General features: G+C 43.9%; 1 protein-coding gene across 2 annotated transcripts in view; it reads right to left on the bottom strand.

The window, feature by feature from the left end:
• The window catches only part of ARHGEF26 (Rho guanine nucleotide exchange factor 26), a 133018-nt gene that overhangs the window by 2679 nt on the left and 114274 nt on the right, over window positions 1-16065 (bottom strand). For both annotated transcript variants that reach the window (XM_058295178.1, XM_058295179.1), the window contains exons 11-13: window positions 13489-13698; window positions 1820-1887; window positions 496-600 (exon numbers count right to left, since the gene is read on the bottom strand). In XM_058295178.1, the coding sequence (XP_058151161.1) occupies window positions 496-600; window positions 1820-1887; window positions 13489-13698 (383 nt within the window). The remainder of the gene's footprint in view (window positions 1-495; window positions 601-1819; window positions 1888-13488; window positions 13699-16065) is intronic.

Genomic DNA, 16065 nt, shown 5'->3' with positions numbered 1-16065 from the left:
GAGAGCAGGTAAAATGATATATATTTTTTAAAGTAAAGAAGGACTTCGGGGATGAGAATTTGGTTACCGGGGCACTGAAGAGGGAAGGAAAATTTTCATGGTTCCTTTTGAGTAACAAACGTGCCATTGCATCTCTAGTCAAACACATTAAACTAAAATCAATAAAATGTAGACAGATGAAAAGCAGGTGTGCGGGAGAAAGAGCAGGCAAAGGACATGAGGAGAAGAGGCTATTTACGGAAAAAGTTTTCAGATGTCTCAAACGCCCTGCAACACCTCTCTATGCCATCTTTAGGGCTCCGAGAAGCCACTGACTTAGGAAATGAAGTCCCAGGAAAGAGGCAAAAGACCAAAAGCAAGACGAAACACCCAAGAAAGAAGTACATATGACCCCAAACATTACTGCCTCGGAGTTTAGAATACGGGCCTTAATGAGAAAACGATTCTCTTCAGCTCGCTGGCACCCCGCATGCTTCCCAACAACACCCCACTCACCGTCGCTGACATGCTGGTAAATGAGGACCACCTCTGCCACCTGCAGGGAGAGCTCGTCCGGCTGCTTGGCTGTAAACGATCTAATGATTTCCACCTGGGTCAGGGCTGAGGAGGCAAGGGGACACACTGAGCGCCCAGCAGCAGAGGGGAAACACAACAGGTGGCAGTCAACAGCGGACCATCGCTCTTTATAGTTCAGTGAGGGTTGGTGCTGATAGAGACCTGGTAGGCTTTTATCAAGAAAGAGAAAACCTTTTCCAGGAACTCTCTTACTTGGCTACAAACTGTAGAATTTTAGAAGCCCAGAATGGAGCGAGGCCTTTTATGATGAATGAATCCCTCCGTATCTTTGAGAAGGAGTCGTGTCACACAAAGGAAAAGAAAACAGCCGTTGTATATTGGGGAATATGAGGCAAGGCTGATTAGGTGACGTGTCAAGACCATGCGACTGACGACAAAATCTGCAGCACACCCAGTTCTCCTGGCTCTCACCCAGGCACCACCCTCCTTCCAGGGCAGGGCGTGAAGGCTGCCCAAGACGTTTAGAAAGAAATGGAGCTCCAACCCAAAGCTTGGAGGTCATTTTAGAGTTCCCCCAAAATGTTGATTGTGATGTAAAACAATTAACTTCAGTGACATGGTACTGACAGGACCCTGTATTTGAATCATTTATTCTTTACTAGAAGACTTGATCTAGGGAACTTCCAAATCAATCACTTTAGCTTTGACTCTAAGCTTAAAGATAGGATTTTTGAGTGTCCCAGGATAACCAATTTTGCTGCCCTAATTCTTTGAATTTGACCTTTGAGTTAGAATCATCTGAAGAAGCAAAACATAAGGAGCTAAAAACACATGGCACCACTCTTTACTGCACCAATTTCTAGTTCTTTCGAAGAACATTTCTTAATAGTATTTAATTTAAAAAGGTCAAAGGGAATGATAAAGTAATTTCCTTTTAGGTTAAAAATAACTTTTCAGTTTGGATTCAGACTGTCAGTATGGGCAAGGCTTAAGCATGTAACTATTAGCCATTAACAACAGCTGAAAATTTAAGAGCTGTGTGAGGCTTGTGCATGATTACACACAGTCAGGAAGATTAAGCAATGATATGTCATGTTTACACAACAAAGAAAAACTGCATCTTAGATTTGAATTCAGATCCCTTGACTTCTAAAGCTGGGATCACACCGTGTGGGGCAGAAGGAAGGAAATCTTGGAGGAAGCATAAACTGTATGGTGGCGGCGGAGTCCACGAACACCCCAGCGTCCAGCAGGGGGCAGTGCCCCTCCACGCTCCGGAGCTGGCGGCTCCGCGGTAACTTACAGGTGCGGTTCGGAGGCTGCTTCCCGCTGCTTTGTCCCAGGGCGGTGATCCAGCGAGCTCGCTCACTCCTAAACACAGAGGGCAGGTACCGCTGAGAGATTCAACGCGGTTAGAACCAGACTGAAATATTCTCAACAGTCAGTGCACAGCCATTCCCCAGAAAGCAAGGGAGAAATTCCCCAGAGCACGACGGCTGGCCTTCACAGCAGGGTCAGAGTTACTTAAGAATCATCCTCCGGGAAACCTAAAATAGGCAGCAAACTAATCATCCGTGTCAAACGATGCAGAATGGATTTGACTAGCGGTTGATGAAATGGAATTTCTCATATGGCAGATCAACATAAAAGAGCTGATTACACTAAGAAATTAAAATCTCAAGATATTTAGTATATGCATATAATCTCATGTTTTACATTTCAAAATAGTAAGCTTGATTTTTTTAAAAAAAAACATTAAATCAGTGCCTGCCCACTTCCCATTCCCCAACCATTTGGGAGAAAATGAGAAACTTCTTCCTCAAGTTTATAAGTTCCTCATCCAGCTAATTTTGCTAAATCTGAGCCTTTTTGAACTGAAATTCTGTCCTTGTACAGACTGTTCTCAAATGCTTAAAACGGTTTCATCCATACAGCAATAAACTCTTAAGGAAAAAAAGTCTGCCAAGACTTTTTATACAACCTTAATCTATAATTACATAAAACGAAGGAATTATTTAAAGGATCCAAAGCCTCAGCTAAGGAAGCACTAGTCTAATACAGGGACCCCCAGTTTTTTATTTGGTAAGTCAAATATTACAAATGAAATTCAATTAAACAACACACACACACACAAACTTTAGCATTTCTAAGAAACACCCCTTTAAAAAATCTTATATAATCCTCCACAGATGTAATCACTGATGTAGTAAAAATGTTAACATAATGCTCGCAAAGTCCATTTTACAGATGAGAAGGCTAGACTGAGGCTCTGCGGTAAATAATTCAAACCAAGGCCAATTTCCAACATACCTCTCTAATTTCTCAAGAAAGGATGCTTTTATGCCCAGTACTTGGAAAAAAAGTTTCTCCCATGACAGCCTACACCTAACGATGCTTCTCACTGTCACCCCCAACTCCTTCCCTCCCCCACAAATATCTTTCCCCCCAGGCAGAGCAGACTACTTTCAGGACTGGATACCACGTGCTTTCACCACTTTCCTTATCAGCTGCTGTACTCTCCAATATGCCCCTCCCTCCGTCTCAGCTAACTACATCCACTCATTATCACCATTTAAAATTTTTGAATGAGTGAAACATATAGAAAAGACTTACAGTGCGCTTAGGCGAACAGCTCAGTGAGTGTCTACTTAGGTATAATCCCCGGGAACCATCAGCCGGCTCAAGGTGGAGAACGAATCCAACACCCTGAAAGGTTCTTCTTTGTCCCTTTCCAGTCAAAACCCTTCCTACAACGCAAACCCCATAAACCAGTTTTGCCTGCTTGTGTATTTTATGGAAATGGAATCCTACGGTATGGAGGCTTCGTATCTGGCTTTCTGCTCAACACTTCCACTCAGTACTGGGAACACAAGCCCAACCCGTCCAGGGAACCTCCCCTAACAGCCGGCCCCCCAGGCTCCCCACGCCCACCCCCGCGACCCCACCCCAGGATGCTGTTCCCAGGGCAACCCTCTGTCCGGCTGTCACGCTGCTGGCAGGCACCTTGCTGCTTGGCTCACAGCGTCATCGCCAGAACACCCCCTGGCACCTACCAGGGGCTCAGTAAATCTCTGCTGACGGAATGCATCGTATCCTCATCACGCCAAACCACCATCGTTTCATTTCTCCTTGGTTTCTCTTAGGAATCCATAAGCTCCTTGAAGGCAATTAGTAGGTCTTGTTCCAAATAATATTACAGAGTCCTTAAGTGCCAGGTGCAGTGCTAAGTATTTTGCAGGTATCATCTAATCTAATCTTTATAATCAGGAGGAAAACGCTACCAGGATTATTTCCACTTTTCAGAGAAAGCTGAAGTTGGGAGTGGGTAGTGCCTACTCACAATGAAATGGCCCGGAAGTGATGGGGTCAGAATATAACCCCAGGCAGCGTGGTTTTAACAGGCAGTGCTGCTGGCGGATTCCCAGTGCCTGGTACACAGCAGATGCTTATAAAATAATGAGGGAAAGCAGGAAGGGAGGAAACTGAAGTATGCTGAAAGACTTGCGTAAAAGAGTAAGAATAGGCTGGGCCCTGGTGGAGTTGGTGTGTCAAGGAGTAAAATGCACGGTTTATATAGAAACCGATGATACCATCCTGCTTTCCCCTTTCTCTTTCCCTAGCACAGGTCAAACGGCTTTAGAATAGTTTTCTAATCCCAAACCAGCACTTAAGTCCTTCTTTTCTCTTTTTTGGAATAAAAAGCTAGTTTTTACTCAGGCTTTACTGGAATTTCCAAAGTATAAAATCAACTGAAAACAAAATTTCTTAGAGGTAGAAGAGTTGCTCACCATTTTCCTTTTCTTATGCCATACCCAAAAAAGTTAAGACTCATCCATGGATTACTGCCACATTAAAAAAAAAAAGTGTGTGTGTGTGGAGGTAGCGGGGATTGAAGCAGGTGCTCAACCACGAGCTACAGCCGCTCCCCTAATGCCACATTTTTAACTGGCCCATTATTGCTGTCTGCAATGCTTCCTGGGTGATTTGGAGTGGGGGAAGCGGATGTTGCTTCTAAGACTTGCTAGGTGAGACTTGTCTCTGGCATCCAGCGGCTGGTGTTGGCAGGGGCTTCCCCCTGCCACCAGCTTCCAGAAGCCCCATGCCATCTTTCACCGCCGCGGCCTGCTGCCTGTATGCCAGCGGCGTCCCTCTGGCCGCCCCGCACAGGGATGTCGGAGGACAGAACAAGACACTCCTTGTTGCCCTCGCTGAAAGGAGCCGCTTCTGGAAACAGCCTCGGTTGAGTCAGTCTCACCACCACCCCCTCCCGCCTCCCTCAAAAGCTGTCGAAACCGCAGGACATCCCCCAGGGGCTTCCAGAGCTGTGTCAAAGGGCTCCCTTCCGGCCTGAAACAGAAGGCCCTGCACCTCTAAAGCAGAATGGAGCCTCGCTGCCTTGTAAAATGGAATTCTAAGAACAAGCAAAACCAGGACAGAGACGCACTCATTATTATTCAGGTGTCAAACCCAAGCCTCACTCCCCGATAACTTACTTCTCCAGGGATGATCTTAAACACTCAAGATGAATTCCCAATCCCAGTTCAGAGACGTTTCCCTTCCCCCAAACAAGCTGACAGATAAGCAATGCTGCCCTGGTGCCTGCTGTGGTGGATCAATGCCAGGACTCGCCTGCTCACTCCTTCCTTCAACCAGCACTCGCTGAGGACCAGCCTTGGGCCAGGCTGTGTGCATGCGAGGCTGGGGACGTAAAGTGAGCAAAACAAGACAAAACGGTCCCTTGCCCTTCACGGACCTCAATATCAATAGCACAAAACCCAACGCAGCGTGCGGTGTGCTGAGTTAGGGGATGCTACTTAAAACACATCTGACACAGAGAGAGAAAGAGGACAAAATTGAGAAGAGAATCTTTTAACTTAACTATCTGTAACTGTGAACCTTTTATAACCCCCAAACTCTCTCTGCATGGCATGAAATGATGCATCTCCAGGCTCCTAATATGGCATTAGCTGTGAAGGCACCTTATCTTGCCTCTCAAATAATTAAGCACGGCAGGTTTAAATTTAATTGCCCAAAGGTCGAATATATTGTAAAGTCCAACTTCCCATTGAACTCCCGGGCACCTGCTTGAGAAGATCAACCCATATACAGAGAGTGGAAAGCAGGCTTTGAAACGACAGAGGGGCAGGATTGTGGATGCGACTGGCAGAACGGAGACCCAAGGACTTCATCACTGCATGATGTTCTGAGTTTTCAAAGGTAGCAAAGGGACCTCAGTTGCTCTTTAACCATCCTTTATACCCTCCTAAAATGATGTCTGACCAGATACCTTTCTTGTTCCTTCTCGCAGCCTACAAATTTACCTGTGGTTCCTTTTGAACAAGCAGATTTTGAAACTTCTCTACCCTTGGCCTTTGAAAAAAGTCCTTGGAGCATTCGTAAGGAAGAGGCTTGTGAAAATGGTTGTTTCTGTTCATTCCCTTGCACATCTATTTCAACTAGATTAGCTCCATAAACTGATCCGGAAGGAAAACCCACAGGGTAAAAATTGTGATTCTAAATACTGTAGGACAATGATTTATGAAACTGGATACCAGTTCAATTAACCTAATCGGGAAAAAAAAATCTAACCAAAGCAAAATAAAACTCTTATCCCACTAAAAAGTTTTAGATTCTGTGACATGCTATTTCACTAAATCAATGACTTCTTGTTAATTGTAACACGCGTTTTGTGAGATCTAAAGTTTGGTCTGTCATTCTTGAGTTAATATGAAATGGGTCAAATTTCCTCACTGACAGAAATACCATCTCCAGATCTCCTGTCCTATTGGAAACGGGTAAAGTTCACTTACGATCAAGTACTTTGACAGGGACTACACAATGTTAAAGATCATCATTGGACTTGGGTTCAAGATTCAGCAAGGAAAAAATACTGTAACTTGCCATAATACATTTTCCCATGTAAATTGTAGATCTGAGGTTTCTTTAAAGGATGCATTATAAGACTATGTCAGACATAGTATTTACAATTTTATTCCATCCCATTTACTTCCTGTTGTTAATTAAAATTAATCATTAACAGAAGCCTGAAGAGAGCCAAAGACTCCCTGCGAACAATGCCCCTTTATCAGGAGGCCCAGGAACTGGCTGTTTGGATAGTTGACAGCGCCAACCAAATACATCAGGGCTTCAAGTGCTTTTTGTGAGAGACATTTTGAGAAGGATCTTCGATTATCGTTGAAAGTGATTATGTGCTTTAGGTAAATAAAAAACAGGTGAAGAAAATTTGCATTAATGGTGAATGTGTCTCGTCGATCTATAAATTGGATCAAAATGATATCTGAATTCTACTGTAAAGGCAGAAAGCCAAGGGCACCACTTGTTACAGGCTCTGGTCTGTGCCAGCTGCGGCCTTCTGTGCTTCATTTTAATGAAGGCAGACAAAGGGGGCTCTCCAGCTCCCACATTCCTCTTGAAAGGCCCAGAGGGGGGAAAATACAGTGGTAAAACATTCTTCTTTTGTCCTTTTATAAAGGGTAAGCTTTGGTATTTCTCACAGACTACAGTCTCATTGACAATACAACAACATAAGATCTTTAACGGGCAAACAGATAGAGCATACTAACGTGGGTTAGATACACATCCTTAAAATATAGGCAAATCGTACTCTTAATTGCAGAAGTTGAAAAACAAATGCAACTCAGGGAAAACGTCCTCCAGCAGCAACAGAAAGTTCAGTGACTGGAGGCTGACAGGGAAGCGGTATTGCCTTGCGTGTGGATTGAGGGCCAATCCCCCAAATATTTACCAGGAGCTTGCTATGTACAAAGTAAGAAAAACAGAAGACTGGAGCTGAATTTAGGGATTAGTGAAAATAAAACAGGACAGCACCAACAGACGAGAAGGAGATAATTAGGAGGTTGTCAAAGTGGCTCGAGAGACGAGCGATAGGCTGACCTAGGAAGGAGGTACTGGAATGGAAACGTGTGAAAAGATGCAACAGACATCTGTACAGCCAGCACTGGCCGCTGATGGATCCGTTCAACATGGAAGCACCAGAGCTGGCATCAAGGCTCCACACCGGGTAACTCACAATGCTGGCAGGGGCACCCTTTACAGAAACGCCTTAGGGGAGGCAGAGGGCGGCAGCGGCTGGCGGTGACGTCTGGTTTCAGGCGGGCTGCATTTCTGAGGGAGTGAAGAGGAATGGTTAGAGAAGCTGGAGGAAAACTATAAGCACAGATATAGGGATAATGTCAAGCAGCGGGTCAGCATAGAAACAGGGACGGTCAGCAAAATTCAATGACGTGGAGGTATAGAGAGAGGAAGACTGATGGCTGGATGTGGCATAACGAGGAAGCCACTGCTAGTCTTCTGACGGAACAGGCTCAACAGGGTGGCAGAGGCAGGAGCCTTGCTGAGGACAGCTGAGGAAGAACAGCTCATGGGGCCAGATGCTCCCGCCCCAACCTGAAGCCACCTTGATTCCTCTTCACTGCCGCCCTCCACTCATCATTCGGTCCTGTCGTTTCTGCCTCTTTAATAGAATGCTTCTCTCTCCACTGAGAGACCAAGGTCCAACCACCACCCAGCCTCCGCTCCCCTACCCAGTGGTCCTCTAACTGCTCTCCCTTCCAAAACATCTGCGCCCTCCCGTTTTCCTGCCTCCCAAGGAAAGAGCTCTAAACTCCCTCCTATGGCTTATAAGGCTCTAAATCAGTGCTTTCAAAGTTCTGTGGTGAAGAATCCGTTCTCATCCCACCTCCCCAAACAAAAACATGTAGAAATACAATAAAAGTGAATCACTGTTCAAATAATCAGTGGTATATCCGTACCGCATTTACCATGAAATGAGCCATCAAGCTACAAGAAGACATGGAAGAACCTCAAATGCCAGTCTGAAAAGTGACATACTGAACAATTCCAACTACACATTCATATTCTGCCAAAGGCAAAACTAGAGAGACAGAAAAAAGATCTGTGGTTGCCAGGAATGGGGGGTGACGGGGGGGTGGGGGGGGTGGGACGACCAATAGGTTGAGCACGAGTATTTTGGAGGCAGGGTGGGAGGAACAAAGGCAGAAGCTCCCAGCTTGAAGAAAAGCCCCCAGATGGCAGGAACCGTCTCGCTGTTCACTGCTACTTTTGGCTCAACAGACAGAGCGTCCGCCTACCACATGGGAGGTCCGTGGTTCAAACCCCGTCCTCCTTGACCCGTGTGGAGCTGGCCCACGCGCAGTGCTGATGCGTGCGAGGAGTGCCCTGCCATGCAGGGGTGTCCCCACGTAGGGGAGCCCCAAACGCAAGGAGTGCGCCCCGTAAGGAGAGCCTCCCAGTGCAATAAAAGTGTAGCCTGCCCAGGAATGGCGCCGCACACACGGAGAGCAGGCACAACAAGATGACGCAACAAAAAGAAACACAGATTCCCAGTGCCACTGATAAGGATAGAAGCAGTCACAGAAGAACACACGGTGAATGGACACAGAGAGCAGACAACTAGGGGCGGGCGGGGTGGGGGGGAGGCAAGGCAGGGGAGAGAAATAAATTGTAAAAAAAAGTCACTAAAAAAAAAAAGGAATAGCATCTAATAAAAATTCACTGAATTAATCAGGAGAAATGGAGCCTACTCTTTTGAAGTTTGGCTGTAAAGAAAAGGGGAGATTCAAGGGTTAGGGTTAAGGGTCAGGAGGTCAGTGGAGGGCGTGGGAGACAATAAACACAACGAGGAAAATGGACTGAGAAGTGGCCCACAAAGCAAGCGCTCAGATCTCTAAGGGGTAAGAGATCAGCTGGTGAGGTTTCCTAGAAAAACGCCTGGCCCAGGACTGGTGAGGCATATTTGGCAATCTGAGGAGGTATGAGGCGGGTATTCCAGGAAGTGGGGAAAAAATAAAGGCAAAGGAAGAAGAAGGTTTTAAATGGAAAATATATATATTTTTGGAATGCAATATCTATTAAGCATTTTTTTATAAAATATATGATATTCTAAATTTATCACCTGGGATTTCTGCAATTTTTTTTTTCCTTTTTAGAGCCTATGGACTTAAAAACAAAAAACAAAAACTCATTTTAATAGTCTCTTCTTTAACAGCAATGCGCTTCCTGGAGTTTCCCTTCTAGGGAAAGGAAAGCTGAGTAGCATGGTAGGGGTAGAACAGTTTACTGGTTGGCAGCTTTTTAGCAGGTTGATTAAAACCTGTTCCTTCTAAAAGAGCTCTGGACTTGCAGTCAGGAGGCTTACAGTCTAGTCCCAGCTTTGGCACTAACTCACTTTCTGGATTTTAGGCAAGCCACTTCTTCACCCTTGTGAGTCTCCTTTTCTATCTGAAGTGAGGAGGTTGGACTCTATTACATATAATTAGGGTGACTGCATATTCTATTGTCCAAATGAGACACTTTTCACAGTCAAAGGACAGAATTCCACCAGGAATACACGTCTAAATTTGAGCTATGGATGCTGGGGCAACTGAGATGTTAGATCACCTTACTGTATTTTCTTCATCACTTAGATTTAATCCTTATCTAGAAACACCCAGGGGTCCCTTTTTCATATTCTGTAGCTGGCTGGGTGCTTGGCACATCCCAGATACTCATCAAGGTTTACTCCATTTCCTTTGGGTGAGCTTGACTGCTCTCTTTATGTACTCAAAGCCACTGAGTTGTTCTCCCACAGTTTCACTGTTTTATGATAGTGGAATGGTCTTTGTGCCCAACAGCTGCACCTCCCATCCCACCCCTCCCTGCTGATTTCCCACTTTGTTGATCCCCAGGGGGCCTCTATTGACAACAGTTTTTCAAAGAAGGTACATGTTTAGGCATGGACCCCATTTTTTTCAGGCCACAGAATCAGTAGCCTAGGATAGACACGAGTAGTCTGAAATCTTGCAATTACTCAACACCAGAGTGGCAGCCAAAAACTCAATTTTCTCACTTAGGATGCCAATGGACCTTATTAACCAAACAGGATATGAAAGAAAATGCGAAGAAAAAAAAACGTATTCATCAATACATTTAGCAAATCTTAAAGAGAATACATTCTATTTAGACCACAACTCCAACTGCTCAATGCCAGGTGGCCCAGAGCTGGTCTGCACTTCGTTACATGGCATACAACGAATCGCTGGGCTCCCCCCACCCTCCACCCCCCACGATCAAATTTATTGTATATTTAAAATATAACAATTTGCTGTTTCCATAGCTGGACAACTCTTAGATCTTAGGTATCAGCCTGCTGAACTGTTCCTTTTTTCAGAGACGTGAAAGAAAATGGATATCATGTTCTGATATCCTTGTTTTTAACTGTCACGGCTTGCTGAATCGAAGCAGTTGAACATAACACAAGTTCAACGTCATTTCCTCCAAGAATTAATTCATCTCTCTGGGCTTGAGATACTGAATAAGCAGTACCTGCCCTCATCCGAACCCTGCAGGTATAGTTTCACCCAAGGAATTTCAGATTTCATCCAGAGACGCACTCTCCAGAATAACGACACTGGTGGAAAAGTGAGCAGACACAGAGCTGGTCTAGCAAGGGAAGCCCGGCTAACGCCCCTGATCTGTTCTGCACCTGACTACAGATACTGCGAACGGCGGCGGCCGGTTCATTTTCCCAGCAATTTGTCAACCCAAAGCCTCTTCTTTTTCTTCCCAAGGAGCCTGAGTTCTACACTGATGTGCTAGAAATCCCTCCCCAAGGTTCCTCTGGGGCCCTTCACAATTGTACATCCATTCAGCTAATGCTGACATTTTCTGGGATGGTCTTCATTCATCGCAGCACACCAGGCAAAGAGAGCACCGCTAGGCTTTCAAACAGCCTTTTTTGTTTTTTAACGAAAGTACATCTCTTCATATATTTTATTTCAACATCAGTGCAATGTTATGCCTTGTGGACTTAAAAGTATTTGTCTATTTATTTACATCTCAACTGCAACCGAGTAAGGGGGGGAAGAGCAAGAGAGTTGCTCCTTCTGTACCCAAGGAGCCCTCTGCCCCTTCCGGAATGTTCTCTTGCTATTAATTAAAGAACTATGAATATGAGTCATGTCCATGGGTTTACGGGTGACATAACTAGATATTCTGAGACTATTCTGATTGAAGAATAAACATCCATTCAGTCTACAGCAAGATCAAAAAGCAAGAGGATGGAACAAATGCTGCAGGATGTCCCAGAAAAGGCTCCGCCTGGGTCTAAAAAGAACTGGACATGCCGTTTACTTCCTACGCTCTTGGAATAATCTAAGAAACAAGTGGTGGAGAGTACATAAATTATGAAGAGACAGTCAGGAAAAGCTCTGTTGATACATTGGCAATGCCTGAATACAGCACAAACAGTCCTTATAAACACAGAGAGAAGCGAAACACAAAGAGAAACCAACAACTCTTTGGCCATTACTAACTCAATGATTACTCACTCTAGTTTCTGAGAATTCTCTAGAACGCCTGGACATGTACTAGTGTCCTTAGCATTTAAATCTTTTTCACCCTTAAAGTCAGATAAAATCCAAAGCTGAGCCATACTAAATTCCCTTTTTAGAGCACACCCCTCCCCCCAACAAAGAGAATCGAGGCCAGTCCTCACAGGCCAAGGAGTTCAATCACTCTGGAGTTGAACAAAATGCCTTCCTTCAGCCCTGGACTTGGGCGTGTCTCCTGAGGGTCACCTGCAGAGACCAGCAAGTACCACGCCCACCCAAAGTGGTCCTTCTTAGGGCAGCAAACACAGGGACATGTGTGGAATGTTGCCAAGTCTTTTCAGCAGTTCTAATGGGGGGACTCTGAGATTTTCTAAAAAGGTATTTCTTGTTTTATAAATAAATACATTAGGGTAAAACTCCCTTTCTTATTCATTCCCTCTATTAACTCTCAAATTCATTTGGAATATTCTATTTTGGCCATTTTCAAACCTCAAATAGCTTTCTATCAGCAAACCTGCCCCTCTTGGTTTTCCTCAGCCCTTGACAAGTTATGTCCAGTGTCAAAAGATGATAAATGATTGTTTATCATTTTATGTGGATGCGCTGCAATTTTAATAGTTTTCATATGCCTCTTTTTTAATGATCCAGAAACAGGACCTAACAATCACTTGAAAAAAAGTGGAGAACTATCTTCGGGTTTAATTTCTCTATCAAACAAAATAGCCAAGATCTTGCCACACTTTTACAGCATTATCATTCACCAGCTGCTGATCCATTTTAATGGTAACATATGGACACTTGGCTGGCTTCAGGTGGAAAACTTATGTAGGAACCTGAGAGGACAAAAAATTGGAGAACTTCCCATTTTCCTCCACTCCTCCCACCTTGTGACCCAACAGAATGCCTGTCTGTAATGACTGTTGCAAGAGAAGGCTTACAGTTTTCAGAAAAATAGGTTGGTCACATACCTCAAAATGGACAAACCACAAGAGTGGACTTGAAAATAAAACCCCTTTCCCCGCTTCTGGGGTGAGGACGCACTGTATCCTAATTGTTGATGAAACTGCAGGCACAGACGGGATGCCTGTGTTACCTCTGCATTAAACACCAGGTTGGAAAGCGGACTCATCAATACGTTTCCCCAAACAACAGAATATCTCTTTAGACAAAATCAGTGGGCTTTCTGCTGTCTGGCTGAATGAGGAATGACTTGGTGAGTGAGGAATGACTTCATTTCCATTACCTAAGAATGTCCAGGGTCTGGATTCACATGACCAGTTGCATTGTATTCCCTAGGGCCCATGGGTCATAAATTTAACCCACTCTATAAATAAAGCAAAATGAAGACCACAACACCTGAAGTACAATCTCTTTAACAGGATGTATGAGGACAAAAATAACACCACCTGCCTCTAGGAAACAATGAGAGAATCACAATGAAAAGGAGAGTGTCAGCATCAGCACTCAGGCCTGGTGTTTGCTGCACAGTAGGCACTCAAGAAATGGTAGCTACTGTTTCTAGGGAGTCTGCAGACCTAGGGTAATTAGGTGGGGGAAACTGCTCCAGATCGTCTGCAACTCTCTCCTTGCACATACTTACTGCGTCTCAGCTCCTAGCAGCATTTCCACTTTCTCATTCGCATGGTTACTAAGGACAGTCAGAGTAAAGAGGTGACTTGCAGAGCTCTGTCTTGAATAAAGCATTGCGGGACTGTTCTTCCCTGGAGAAGAATTAGGCTCTTCATTGTCACAAGATTCCACCAACAGCTGATCCCTTAAAGAATAATCATTGACGTTGTAACTTTCTTCACTATCAAAAAAAAAAAAGGAAAAAAAAAACAAACCCATGTTAGTTGTGTTGTAGATACAACTGTCAGTTTTCATATATAAAGAAAGGTGGCAAGAGGTACGATGGGAAAAGAGGGAGAGATTTTAAAAAAATATGAATTAGAATCTGAACTCTATGTACTGATTATAATTAATATAGAGGTCTCCCCTCTACCAAATTAAACCTGCTCATTACAATTTTTCTGTAATGTATTATATTGTATCTCAGGTAGAAAACCAACATTAAAAAAATGACTAAGCCCTCTAGGTTCCATTTTCACAAAAAGATTTCATTTTACATCATCCTGGAAGTGTATAACCAAGTGACCCGCATTTATCGGATGACGCTCCTAGGTGCACCTCTCTCCCAGACTTCCACTCCTCCAGCTACAAGATGAAGAGGGAGCACCATGCCCGCCCAGGCTCAGGCAAACAATGCCCCATCGCCAGCTTCCAAAAGCCATGCGCAGGAGCAGAAAAGAGCCAGACCTCTAGTTTTTTCTGGCAAGACTCCAACCCAGCACTCTCTCTAATACAGTCTCACCACCCAGACTGGCAAAGAACCCTCCAGGACTAAAATTCCATCGTACCCTACAGTCCCTGCTTTTGCCCGAATCCCCCAGACATCCTTCATTCATTACCCTTGACTCTATATCACAATGCCGTGGCCATCTCTAACGGGCCCACTCCTCAGCTCCTCGGCAACGGAGCCCTTTCCACAGTGTTCTTTGGAAATGTGCAGCTAGTCATTCTGTAAAATCCCCCAAACCCGTGGCCTCTTCTCTGAACACTCCCTGTATCTTCCTGTCCTAACAGACACCAGGCTCTCCCCAGAAGATGCCCTGTCCCTGAAGGCATTCTGCCTGCGGGAAGGTGCGGTGAGCTACCCTGCTTGCTTCTAGACCATTACCCCTCCTTCCTCAAAAGCCCTCTGCTTTGAAGCTCATGCCCTCAGTCTCTAGCTCTAATCACAGTCATCTGTAGATCCCTGCATCATTCTCCATCCTCCTCCAAGGGTTAGTTTTTGACTCTCGGACACTACTACTTTCATAATCCTCAATGGTTTTGATTTACACGTAGTGGATCCACATCCAGAACATATAAAATCTTTTCATATTCAAAATGAAGCTTATTCAAGGCCACATGATTTTTGTAAAAGGAAGAAACACACTTTACAAATACAGTAAGATTTTAGTTTTTGAAGATCATGTTTACTAAAAGTAAAACCATCAATTTTGGCAGAGCAGAAAAAATCAGAACCAAAATAAAATCAAAATCAAAATCAAAATCAAACCAGATAAACTGGGGCTTCCTTGCTACTATCCTTTCTCAGCACCCTATAGTTACTTTTTAGTTCAATTCACTAGTTAAAAATGATGGATCCTTTGAATAGGTATTGTAGTATTCCCAAAGAAATAAAAGTCAGAGAAATGTATATGCTATAAAGTCATCATTAAGATGACTCAAGTTCCAAAACTCTTCAGCCTAAGGTGGTTTAACCTATTAGGCAGTCCCTAGTAAATTTCAAGACAAAGAGTTCACAGAAAACCAATATAAACTAATAACACTAGTCAAGTCTTCTGTTTTCTTTTAAATTTCAGAGTTGCTATCTTACCCGGTGATTGCCTAAATAAAAATAACACCAGCTAGGATGTTTCATGGATTTGCTTTGATCTTGTCTTTGCAGTAATTAGGAACAGAAGAACTAGATAAAGTCATAAAACGTTTTCTAATTGTTCTCTTAAGCAATGAGATCTAAAATGCCATTGATTAAGAGCTAGGATGGCCACTGGTCCCATTTTATGCCTGCTGTCCTCTCCAAGGTGGATAGTTAACTGCTGTCACCCTACTCACAGTTTTGTGAGTTCACCTTCAAGGTATCAGTTTAGACATACTTATATATCACTGAGATTGAAAATGACTGAACAGGGAACTTTGCCTGCAGCTTCCAATTCTGGATCCCAAAACAGAAGCAGGAAACATGTTTGCCAGTTTTTTAATGATTCAAAATCAACCGTCCAAAGTCATTATTTTATCTACATTTGTAAACTTTTTCATTACGTAACAAATAATGTGTGCTACAACTTCCTCACCACTCCTTTAGTGAATTTAATATACAAAAAATCGATTCCATTTTAACAATAGTGAAGTAAGTTGATTGTTATTCATCCTTGTCAGCTACCATTCAAATCCAATGGAAAGGAAATTGAAAAGGAGCTCAAGGAGGACACACAGGCAAGCTGGCTTGTGTGTGTCTATGCTCACCCGCTCTTTCACATCCCCCAACTTCCTCCAATGAGGTAAAGGTCCAAAATAATCATGAGTATTTCCCCCTCTCTGGACTTGCTAA

The sequence above is a fragment of the Dasypus novemcinctus genome, chromosome 4, assembly GCF_030445035.2.
Source record: "Dasypus novemcinctus isolate mDasNov1 chromosome 4, mDasNov1.1.hap2, whole genome shotgun sequence".
In the NCBI taxonomy this organism is placed as follows: Eukaryota; Metazoa; Chordata; class Mammalia; order Cingulata; family Dasypodidae; genus Dasypus; species Dasypus novemcinctus.
This window is presented reverse-complemented; position numbering and strand designations above follow the sequence as displayed.